At 38.1% G+C, this 12479-nt stretch overlaps 1 protein-coding gene across 2 annotated transcripts in view; it reads right to left on the reverse strand.

Annotated features, from left to right (window-relative positions):
- Nucleotides 1-12479, reverse strand: part of LOC122070759 (calcium-transporting ATPase 10, plasma membrane-type-like) — an 89461-nt gene that overhangs the window by 19244 nt on the left and 57738 nt on the right. For both annotated transcript variants that reach the window (XM_042634964.1, XM_042634957.1), the window contains exons 13-23: nucleotides 10753-10836; nucleotides 10587-10669; nucleotides 10371-10479; nucleotides 8944-8999; nucleotides 8778-8820; nucleotides 8612-8695; nucleotides 8299-8436; nucleotides 5935-6003; nucleotides 5742-5840; nucleotides 2827-2940; nucleotides 2226-2396 (exon numbers count right to left, since the gene is read on the reverse strand). In XM_042634964.1, coding sequence (XP_042490898.1) covers nucleotides 2226-2396; nucleotides 2827-2940; nucleotides 5742-5840; nucleotides 5935-6003; nucleotides 8299-8436; nucleotides 8612-8695; nucleotides 8778-8820; nucleotides 8944-8999; nucleotides 10371-10479; nucleotides 10587-10669; nucleotides 10753-10836 — 1050 coding nt within the window. The remainder of the gene's footprint in view (nucleotides 1-2225; nucleotides 2397-2826; nucleotides 2941-5741; nucleotides 5841-5934; nucleotides 6004-8298; nucleotides 8437-8611; nucleotides 8696-8777; nucleotides 8821-8943; nucleotides 9000-10370; nucleotides 10480-10586; nucleotides 10670-10752; nucleotides 10837-12479) is intronic.

Here is a 12479-nt window from a genome sequence, read left to right on the forward strand (position 1 = left end):
TGGTTGATGGTGGCACAGAAAGCAATCTTCTCAACAATATTGCATATGGTAGAGCCAGCAAAAGTCGTATCAATTCAGACCCATTCTCTGCTGGAGGCCACCAATGTCTGAGAACTTTTTTCCAGATGATGGAGAAGGGGCAAGAAAAGAAAAGATGGTCAACATCTTCTAAACTATTCCAACAAAGGCAACAGGAGGGGGGGGGGCAGGGATATGGCGGTAGATGAGAAAGGGCTGGGTGGGAAGACAGTCGAAGAGGGAATGCCAAGCGATGAAACTATGGCGAGGGATGTGGCCTTTAAACCTAAAGGTTTTACACAAAGGGACAAAAGGGGCGAGAGATCGGACATGATTAGGTGGAGGACGAGGTGAAGAGACCAGAATGAGAGAGGAGCTAGAAAATCTTGTCTTCACTGTCACCGAGTGCAAGAGAAAGAGGAAGGGGTTGAGGTTGGGGGAGCCCAAGCCCTCCTAAAATGATTTCGGCAACCTTGGCTATTCTAATAAGACCAAAAGAATAGATGGATCTAGGGAAAACCAAAGAGAGAAGCACTCCAAAAGGGTTCCAGGGATTGAGCCAAAGAGAGGAAGAGGAAGGAAGAAGAATCGTTGCCTATAGTGATGGAGATGGCATTGAGAGTAGTGGGTCTGATGGCAAGAATGTTCCACCAAACCCAAGAAGAATCATACTAAGGGGAGACAGTCCAAATGAAATCATTCTTAAGGGGGAAGGAGTAACCCCAAGAAACACAAATGCTTTTGCGCTTGGAAGCAATTTTTCACGAGCTTGAGGGTGCCAACAGAATTGACCTCTTTGATTCTTCTAATAAGACCAAGTCCTCCTTTGGACTTGGGAAGACAAACCGAAGCCCAACTAAGAGGGTGGAGGAATTTGTTGGAATCAGATCCTTTCCAAAGGAAGGAGCAAATGAGGGATTCCACCTTATGAATGGTGGAGGCAGGAAGGGTGAAGATACCAAAACAATATAAATACAAGGATTGAAGCACAGATTTGGTAAGCTCTAGACGACCAGTATAGGAAAGGACCTTGCCTTTCCATAATAGGAGTTTCTTCCTCATGAGGTCAAGTATGGGGGTACAATGATAAATAGTAAGCCGGGAGGTGATGAGCAGAAAACCAAAGAATTTGATAGGGAGAGATCCAAGGGAAAATCATGTGAGCTCCAGGAGGTGAGCTTTAAAAGAGTCAAAGACACCCAAGAGGAAGGGGCGAGATTTGAGGAGATTGATGTGGAGGCTAGAGAGGCGTTGAGAGAGAGAGAGAGAAGACATGATGGAGATGGAGATGGAAATGGAGACAGGGTCAGCCTTAGAGAAAATCATAAGATCATCCGCGAAAGCTAAATGGGTGAGCCAAAGGGGTTGCATTGAGGAATGATAGTGATGAGGTGGAGCTCAGTGGAGGATTGAATAGATCTCAAGAGAGAGGACAAGAGGCAAGGGAGAGAGAGCATACTTGTCTGATACCCACAGAGGAGGGAAGAAACCTGCGGGGCTACCATTGATAAGGACATAGAAATGAGGAAAGGAAATACAAGTACGGATCCAGTGGACAAAGGAGGGTGGGACGGACATCTGAAGCAGGACTTTGGAGATAAATTCCCATCGAATGGAGTCAAAAGATTTATGGATGTCAATCTTACAAAGAACGGCAGATCCATGGGATTTTCAATTGAATCCTCTGACAATCTCATGGCAAGGAATGATGTTGTCGGCAATGCTTCTCCCCTTAATGAAGGCTAATTGGTTGGGGCTGACCAGAGACTCACAACAGAATAAATATTGTTGGCCAAGATTTTGGCGATGAACTTGCACAAGATATTGCAGAGAGAGAGAGAGAGGCTTGAAGTACGATATGAGGGAAGCCCCTTCTTTTTTATGGATGAGGCAAAGAAAACCAAATCTTAAAAGTCCTAAAATTTGTGCTCATTAATTGATCAAACAATTTTTTCACTAGTGCGGACACAGGGAAAAAAAAAGATCAAGCATTCCAATAGAAATTAGAAAACATATTTAAAAAGAATTTTATTTATTTTGAAATTGTCATGAGTTTCTTGACAATTTAGATCACCAGAATTAGGATCGAGACCTTGCCAATATCAAATTCACAAAACTTGAGTTTGACCACTTCATAAGCACCAAGTCAACTAAAGACTTAGTTAATTAAGTAGCACATGAAGAAAAATTTGTTAGATTCAACATACCTTTATGCCAATAATGGCCAACAAGACTAGGTCATCCTCAGGTAAATTCCATTGCGTTCTCTGCTCTTCATCCTTTGGAACTTTGTCCATTTCATATGGTCTGTATGCAATTGCAACACACCTCAAGCTACCAGCAGCCATGTCTTCAATAGCTTTCTTAAAAAAATATACCTAGAAAGGAAACGGGGGGGACCCAGAAAAGGAGTCGGTCATTCTTTCTGTAGGAATTTTTCCCCCACTCATGATAACAAATATTTCATAACCAGAAATTGAAAAGATAAAACGCTGAATCTTTCCCAAAGATATTCAACAAAAACACAAAATACCCATGCTGTAATTTTCCCTATATCATAAGAAGCACTGAGAATATGATTTCTCTTTCCTTTTTTTCATCCTCATAATCTTCTATCTGTTTACTTTAGTCTTTTCTTCTTTATCTCCCATCAGAATTCAGGTTAGTATAACTATCATAGTTGTCCTGGTGTCTAGGCAACCCAAGGCATTGGAAGGGGCTTGGAGCACCTAGGCGACTTGGCTAGGTGAAGCCTTGACAACTATGGAACTACCTTAGTTTGTAGTTATAGTACTGATAGATTTTTACCTTATCATCATCCATTCGTCGCAAGTTACCATCTGCTCCTAGGTATCTTGTGCATGAGGCTAGGACTAATTCTGCAGCTCCTTTCCAATGAATATGAACCACCTCAGAGTCAGGCTGAAATAAAAGCCATAATAGGAAGAAAAAATAAATAAATAAAATACAGCCACAATTAGCATAATAATTGGATGATAGCTGGGACTAAACAGATGCATTGGAAACAATTAAGTCAAAATAGATATAAGAGGATATAAGAAGCTTCTATATGAAGAAAAAAAAACGGATACTCCTTCAATATTTCACATAGCTCACAAAAATGACAACAGAAAATCAGATATTCTACAAAAGGTAAACTCTGGATAGCAAAGCAAATGTTACAAGAATACAAAAATACAAGCATATATTTCGAAACTCCTACAGTACAAATTTTCTCATATAAAATGGAGCATGTTAAGAATATAAACTACAGATCTTTCCCTAAACTAATGTTTAAAGCAACCAAAAAATGAACTACCTGTTCAAAGAAGGAAGAAATATATAATTAAAAAATTAATGAGATCTATTCTAGAGGTTTTTATTCCTCCTTTCATAGGTTAGAGCAAACCCAGCATTTACATATGAGATTTCCTTTGGTTGCTTCCTCCAATTGGACAAGACATACTTCACACCGACTCAATCAAAAAGAAGCGAAATCCGAACAAGTAAAACATCAAAAAGTATAGCAAGCTAGTGCCAAAATAAATCATTAGTACATATCTTAAAATAATTCACAGGGAAGAGGTAATGGTATTCCACTATTCTCCTCTTCTTCTTCTCCAACCCTCCATTCTCTTGTTCTCTTATTTCTCCTTCCATCTTTACATTCAAACTTATTCCACTACACAAGTTTCCCATATACTAAGATTTTGGAAAGGTGGTATATGTTCAACCCATGAGATGAAAAGGAATTGAACCTTTGTTGCAAAGATACTTGCCCACAAAGCTAACCATCCAAGCACATGACTACTCTCATACATATCTGTGATGTGATGTATGGGACAGTCTATAAGAACATTGTAACTTGCCAATAGACAATCTACAGTCTGCTCGCTATTTTCTAAAACATCCAGAAGATATTTATAGTTGGCATGCTCATAAAACATTTCTTTCTTAATCTTTGAAATCTATTTTAACTCAGGAGAGATAGAGAGATCTACCCAAACCCAAAGAAACTGAAAAAAAAAATAATAATAATATGTACTCTGAAATCACAAGGTAATATAGTATGTGTGTTTTAACTGTTTTCACTAAGCCTTAAACTACTTCGGTTGGTGACATGAATCCTATTGTACCAATTTGGGGGGTTTTTTCATCATCTTATTATTATTATTTTTTTTTTTTTTTTTTTGGGCATGGTGAGGTGGGGGAGAGGAAGTAGTACCAGTGGAATGTCATTCCTATGTACCATTGACAAAAGTTACGATTACCAAAAATGTTAGGTGATGGGACCTAGGGACTAGGGTTACATTTTCTATTGCTCTCTAGCACATGATTTCTACTGTAGTTAGAAAAATCAACTACTCAACCAGTTAATCGACCAATACCTTTCTTCATGGATAGAGAAACTAGTCGAGCAGTGATGATTGATCAGTCCCAAAGAGCCAACTAGGAAATAATCCATGGACTTTCATGTTTTAAAGTATCGGTCCATATCGTATCCTTATCTTTAAAAGGGTTACTATGTGATAAGTTTAAAGTATCGGTCTGTATCATATCGTATCAGTATTGATGGGTATCACTATGATACGCGATAGCGATACTTTAAACCTTGCTTATAATATGAAAATGATGCACTCACCTGAAGAGGGGACCAAAGAGAGAATAAATGAGAGAAAGCAGCAAGCTCCAAGTTATTAGCATTTTCTAGACAAGTGGGTCTACCATGCTTTATTATATGAAAAGGCCACATACGCATGGAGAGGGGACCATACAGAGAGAAGAAAGGTGAGGAAGGGGGTGGCTCTTTAAATTATCAGCACATATTCTGGAGGTGGAATGCTGAAATGTTATGGTGTCAATAGTAATCAAGGGTTCCATCAAGAGTATCAAATGCAGGTCAGCATTTGTACCAAGGTGCAAGAAAAATGATTTTTCCTCCATCATGAGGACACATGAGCTGATGACCAGTCCAGCACAGTCCATGTTGAGGAGTCCAGCCTGTTTTGAGCCACATGGAGAGCATACTTTATACGACAGACAGTTGAGGGGAAGATTACTCATTGGATTACCAATCTAAGTTTCGGACTCCATCTCCCTATAGCGCGCACAATGTTAGGACTCTATATCTTCAAAGGACCAAACAAAGTTGCCCTAAAGGTGCCAAAGTTGAAATCACACCAATTTTCGCATTCAAACCGAGCAAACAAAGTGACCACAAAGGTTCCAATGTTAAAATTTAAACCAACTTTCACATGGGCTATAACTTTCCAAACTGATTGGTAAGGTCGGGACAGCATGACCACAAAAATTTGAATGTCAGTCGAGATGTTATGTGGAAGATATTTGAGCCACGTTCGGAGGGCTATCAACACAGGACCGTGTGAATAAGTATTTCCACTGATCAGTTAGTCACTAATTTAGGCGAGGTACAACAACAATCCTCTACCAGCGGCAATGGATATTACTTTTTTCATTCCATAAAAGATATAATTGCAAATTCAATCCTAAATAAATGAATCGAAACCCAAATTGAATGCATAAATCCATGACAACAAATTTGAAGGGGTAGCTGTGAGGTGGGGGAGAGAATTCGATACAATTCTTTGATCACTCTTAAACATTTCAAGGGAAGAAAGGTGGAGGGTTTTTTGTTTCTCTTTTTTCTCAATCAAAATGCCATCACCAGAAAGAAGTGTCATATGAAAAAAAATACTAATTACCATTTGTAACGCAATACCACCACGTTTTTTCTCTGAGTTGAAAGGGAAAACTTGAAGAACCTCAGACTTTGATCTCTCATCATTGAACCTCATCCCCAACTAAGGAAGTGAAACAAATAAAAACGAAAAAATCAGATCCATACAGAGAAGGTTAATGGCCCAATAGACAAACATTCACATGAAGAAGATTTACCTTGAGTCCCCAGTTAAGGATGGCCTTTTCTGTAGGTGATCCAGTGACTTCAATTTCTCCACAACCCTCCTGTAATTAAATACTCAGAAAATATCACAGAGAATTTGTGGTGGGGGGTGGAACACTAAGAATATCTATTCCACACGAAATAACATGAATCCGAGTGGTTAATATGATCTACAAGATCCGAGTGGTTAATATGATCTATAAGATCTGAGTGGTTAACATGATCTATAAGATGAAAAACTGAAAATCATTTGAAAAAACAAAGTAGAATGATAAGTACCACAGGAAATCATGCAGGCGTAATGAATGCACCCGCAGAAAAGGGTTTGATCATCAAACAACCAAGGGGATTTACGATATAGCCCCCACACAGAATAGCAGGAGGTTGGAGAGAGGAAAAGGAAGATGGGAAACGTCAAAACCAAACAATAATCTATCAAACAAATCTAATGATTAATTAAAATCTCCAATAAGATGGATTTAGACTTAAGACTAGCATCAAAGACCAAAATAACACTAAAAAATGGAAAATAAAAATAAAACCTCCAAAATAATTCCAATGAAACTCCTAATTTAATTAAACATCCAAAAATAAGAATCTCGTAGACACTAACGCCCTTCAGTAAACTGGACAGAGCTCTCTTGATATAAAGCTTGGTAGGCAAACTCTAGGTCTCATTGGATAAGAAAACAACCTTGAACATGGCACGAATATCCCACCAAACCGAGGCCCTCCAAAAGTAAGCCTAAAGAGAAGCAACTGAAGGAGAAAAAGATAGAAGCAGTCTAATTTGTTACAACTTCTACAGCATTCGATAGAAGCAGCCTAATTTGTTACAACTTCTGTCGCATTCAGTACTAAATTGGTAAATACAATCTGTTTTTAGCCCGTGATACTCAAATGCTTTTGCCCTCTAGTACTATATTAGACCCCTCAAGATAGACAAAACTCAAACCAACCCCAAGCCCAAACCTAAAAGCCTAACCAAAACATTCACAAGAGGCGACATGAGTCCAATTCCACCAATTCACCATATCTAGGAATATTCCTGTTGCAAAATCACGAGTCATCAAGTCTACTTGACTACCACCAACTACATACTCTTCTAAGCCAGGCTGTGTTTCTACTCGCACTATATAACTCCTCATTGGAGTAGTCATTGGTTTTTGCAGCAAACAACAAAACCATCGCCAACATTCCTTTACCTCGTAATCTCTAATGGGTACCATTCCTAAAGAATCCATCCTTTTTCTGCCCTTTTGTTTATTCCAAAAAAAAAAAAAAAACATAAGTTCTATTAAGCAGATGGGGAAGGATTTCCCACACTGCTGCCAAGGGAGGAATCATCTATGCCACACTGAGGGCAGCGTGCAGGACAGTTTCATCAATAGGAGGCCCACAATGATCAGAGGCGAGAGAGAAAATGAATAAAAAAACCCTCCGAGAGAGCGTAGATTAAGCAGACAGTGTGGGGATATTTTTCCCTAAGAAGATAAACAGAGAAAATAAAGAGCGTGAAAAGAAGAAAAAGCAGATAACCAAAAGAAAATCAGAAACAACTGAAAAAAAAAATATATATATATATATATATATACACACACAAAATGAGCACCCCACAGCCCAAAAAATAACCAGAATGAGGCAATAACCTGCCAAACAAGGCTCCAGCAATCCCCTCAACCTACACTACCCAACTGCCGAGAGACATGATCCTACTTGTAGAAACTGAAAGGGAACAAACAATTAAACAAAATAAGAACAGAGAAGAAAATAAGAGCAATAGAGAAGGGAAGAAACTAGAAAAGCAGCCTCAGATCTGTCCAGCAATGGAAGAGTATCCCCTCCCACACCCTGCAAGCTTCTTAACCTTCAACCCTCCCCAATGTTCCAATTGTTCATCTTTCTCCAAATATATGAAATCCTAAACTTTCTGATCTACAAAGACTTCCACATCAATTTCCAACTAATTATAGACATGCCAAGAGTAAAATAAATATGGTAATAAGATAGACAATAACGTTTAGATGGAACAGGAACAACATCATCCATAACATGAGAAAGTTCTTAAGCTACACAAGCTTCCCACAAAAGCAGCATACATAAGCAACTTCTAGAAAATGTACCTTTAGAAAGATGCCAACCAAACATACTTCTACTTAACATAAACATGCTTTTACGTTGCCAGAACCTAGAGGAAGTACTAAAGATGCTCAAGTATGATTTAATATATCATTATACAATGAGGATGATAACCCGGGTTCTCTTCCATCAAAACTAGTTTCTCCATAAAATTGTAATAAAAGACGATTAAAGTTAGCCACTGTCCACCAAATTTAACTTATATAACAAAAACGTACCTCCGGAATAAAAACACTGCCTGTGGTATTATGTGCTACACCCTCAATCAGCAAAGAGGTAACAGAATCATGTAATTGTCCGGTCCCATCTGGTGGAGCTATTTTCTTCCCACCAACATATGCTTCAACCACAGTCATCTGTCACCAGAAAGAAAAATGTAACCACTAAACCTGCTAAACATTTTTACCAAAAAAAATGCAATAAATTATAAAGTACTGTGTCTGAAAATATATAATAGATTCTAGGATATCGAAGCAGCAAACAGTTCAAACTTTAAACATAGAATATAATCTGAAACTCTATAAAACGGACCTGATTCAAGGTTAAAGTTCCAGTCTTATCACTACAAATTGTTGTTGCAGAGCCCATAGTTTCACATGCTGAAAGCCTCCTTACCTGCCCATCAACTTCTCTTAACCCTATTACAAATATATTACACCAACCAAATATTGGAATGACAATTGAATTAAAACCATACCAAGGCTTTATCCAACATCATCTTCCGCATTGAGTATGCGAGACTGTCTCAGAATCAAGGACAAGAAACAAAATTATGCTAAAAAAATACATATATACATGGTATAACAACATCAGTGCAATTACTATAATTGTAAAGGTACCATAAAAAAATAACATATACATACGTTAATGTAACTGCCAAAGGAAGCCCTTCAGGCACTGCAACAACCACAATCGTGACCTGAAAATAAGTCACATTTGAAATCCTCTCTACCAGTAATCCATACTTATAAATTCATACACAAGAAACCATTCCACCAGCTGAGAAAGAACCCATATTTCTGTATTAGGGTTCACACCCTCATTGGATGAAAGCAATTATAGAAACAGCATCTTCTCCCCACTTGGGGGAAGGGGCATAAATCTGCACTCTTTGTGAAATAAATAGCAGCTAATGGGCACCTGTGATAGGGATGCTTACAGAGTCCTGCGATAGTTTCAATCAATCAGATGGTTTGAACCATTTAATGTTTGTAAAGTCAGGGAGAAGGTTTAATGTATCGGTATCAAGTATCGTATCAATACCCACCAATACGGCCGATATGATAAGGACCAATACTTTAAACCTTTCGCATAGTAACCCAATTAAAGATACCGATACATGTTACATATCATACCCACCGATACTGATACGATACAGACCAATACTTTAAACCCTGGTCAGGGACAAGGGTCAGGCACCTGACCACTGTTTCTGAAGGAGAAAGGAAAATGAAAAAATTAGTAAATTTTGATGAATGACCTTGATCAGGTTCTATATTTGTGTACAGCTCATTTGTGAATGCAGAAGGGGGGAAACTGCGTGAGGATATTCTGCATCTCAATATTGAAAGAATAGATCCCACTACATAGCAGGTTGTGGGAAGGAATTGGTCCCACTAAGCAAGGTCCAGAAATGAAGCACCAATTAAACAATGAAGGGTGACACCACAGCAACTGAGAGCAAGGATTTAATAACCACAGTTAGAACCAAATCAGAATATTTCTTGAGCAATGTTCAAGTAAAATAAGCTAGAGGCACCAATCCAAGCTGCAAAAGGAATCATCTTGCCTTGGGCCAATCCCAACAAGACCCAGCCAATCTGCTAATGGATCCACCTACTCCCACAGTCCTCAGGTCCAAGCAGTTGTGATGAGAAGAAAGGTGAGACTGGAAGCCGCAATTATGCTGAGGTTCCCCACCCACCTTATCATTTCTTTGGGACGCAAGGGGCGGGGGAGGATTGCTGTTTTTGTTTGTCTCATTTGTTGGCATTTAGAAGCAGTTGTGCTTGAGTAGAGTCATTTGGTACTGAATGCTGTTGACAAGGTGTGCCTTGTGTTCTTGCATCCGTTTGAGGATGGGGTGTTTTGACCATTTGTTGCCAACTAGTTGTTCATTTCTCTTTTTCGGTTCCACTTTTCTTATTTACTGGAGTGTGTTCCTTTTTTCTTACATTTTTTTCCAAGTAGGAAAAACTTTCATCAATCAATGATCAAAAAAGAAAGAAGAAAAATGATTTCTGCCATAAGAATATTGGTTGAAGGAGATCTGAAGAATAAGAATAATTACCGCAACAGTGATAATTTGGACGGCTCCATCAACTGCTTGGCTAAGACTAGTCTTCCCCTTGATAAATTGAACACTTCCATCTGGGTTTTTGGAATGTCCAGTGAAGTATCTGGATAAATCCAATTACATATATAATTATTAAATGTCAATGGAATAATCTACTCTTAATGATCAATTGCAACTGTAGCATACATCAACAACTGGGTGTTGAGTTACCTGGCCAAAAGGACAATAAGCACAGAAAAAGCTACTGCAAGTCCAACTATTCCAATAAAAGTTGCAACTCCATTTAAGCGAACCTACACATACACAAATGGACTTATCGCATAAGATATCAGCTGTCATATCCTTAGAAAGAGGACTAAAATACTTAGAAAATTACTTGCAATGGAGTTTCTTCACCAGTATCCTCTGAGATACTGGCCATCAGCAGTCCCCATTCTGTATTTATTCCAACACCAGTTACCTGAAAAGTGAAACACAATGAGTTCAATGCATATGACCATGACAAAAAACCTACAGATTGGATTTATGAGTATTATTCATTGTAAAAGCTGATTGATGCATCATAGTCAGGCAAGCCACTAGTGCTGTGCTATTTTCCTATCTTACTAGGAGTCTCTACAAACCATGGGTCCTTTTGGATCCTTTTATTTATTTATTTTTTCTTATTTTGATGTGTTGGCAGTACTTTATAAAAAAACTGAGGTTATAAGAAAGTTTTCTCTAAACGGAGTAGCAGTCTTAGTGTTACTAGTAGAGTTTGCAAGGCCACATGGATGGCTTAGTTTGTCAGTCCTTTTGTTTGTATCAGCCTCTAGTTAGAATATAAAAGGAAATTAGTCAGTCAATGCAGGCCTATATATATGCACACATGTACTGACAAGCAGGCCTTCCCAAATACAAATATTAGGAATAAAATTTTCAGTTTACGGCAACTAGAAGACATCGTGGATTCAAGGAGATTGGTTGGTTCTCAAGGGAGAAAACCACTCCCGCACCTATGTTCATACTTCTTTTTTTTTTTTTTTTTAATCTTTTTTAGGTCCCTTCAGTTATCCCTACTTATTGTTTCTATCTTTATTCATCACAATTCCTTCATTAGCAGTTAGCTTGTTCTGAAACTTTATGGTTAGCTCTCTGACTACATATGCTATTGGATTCTGCAGTTGATTCCAGTTTATTTAACGTTTATTAGCTACACACCCTCTGCTCTGTTTTCATCTTTCCATACTATCAGTTCTATCACCCCCTGCTATACACCTGAGAGTACTGAGATCATTCGCTGGCCTTATAGACCCAAACAGGAAAAGGTCACTCAGCCAAAGTTTGGCAGCCAACAGATCAATCCATGGAGAGTTGAAAACTCTCTTATTTATGTACTAACTTGTCTTATCAATTTTTCCAGGATTTCTGATATTCTGATTTCTTTATTTCTTATATTACGTTCCAGGTCTAGTTGCTTTACAGTTTCTAAACTACCATAATTCCATACTTGATATTCTGATTTTTCCATGCTTGATTGCATGGTTTGGCAACCCTAGTCTTTAAAGCCAGCAAGTACAACACAGTCATTTACTATAAATTAAATCTTTATAAATAAGGGTACTTCCAAACATAAAATGAAACTCCGTGTTTTGGAACAAGGTTTCATCCTTTGAAACCCTAGGCCCAAAGAAAGGTAATTACTTCTTAGTTTCAGTTCCTCTTCATTAATTCTTCTTTGCTCACATTCTCTAATATTCTTCTTAAAATCGTTTCTCATAATTACTTACCTTCTCTTTAAATTTCTACAACCCTGACTACTGCAAAATCTTCCTAAATCCTCATGGCCTCACCATTCATTCCTTGACCCCAGTTGCTAACCTACACCCAATTCCGGACTTAATTTTCAATTCCTTGCCTCACAGTCTACATATAACCCTTCTTCTCCTTCACCCTTTTGATAGCCATCATCATTCAATCTTTAACAAACCCATCAAATGAATCAAGAAATTACACCAACCAAAGCAGCACCACTTCCCCATTTAAAAATAAATACACAAAGGAAAACTAAGAAGGATTTTTTTATAATAATATTTCCCACAATATTTAGAATTCAGTTTTTTT

This window comes from Macadamia integrifolia, chromosome 2, assembly GCF_013358625.1.
Source record: "Macadamia integrifolia cultivar HAES 741 chromosome 2, SCU_Mint_v3, whole genome shotgun sequence".
NCBI lineage: Eukaryota > Viridiplantae > Streptophyta > Magnoliopsida > Proteales > Proteaceae > Macadamia > Macadamia integrifolia.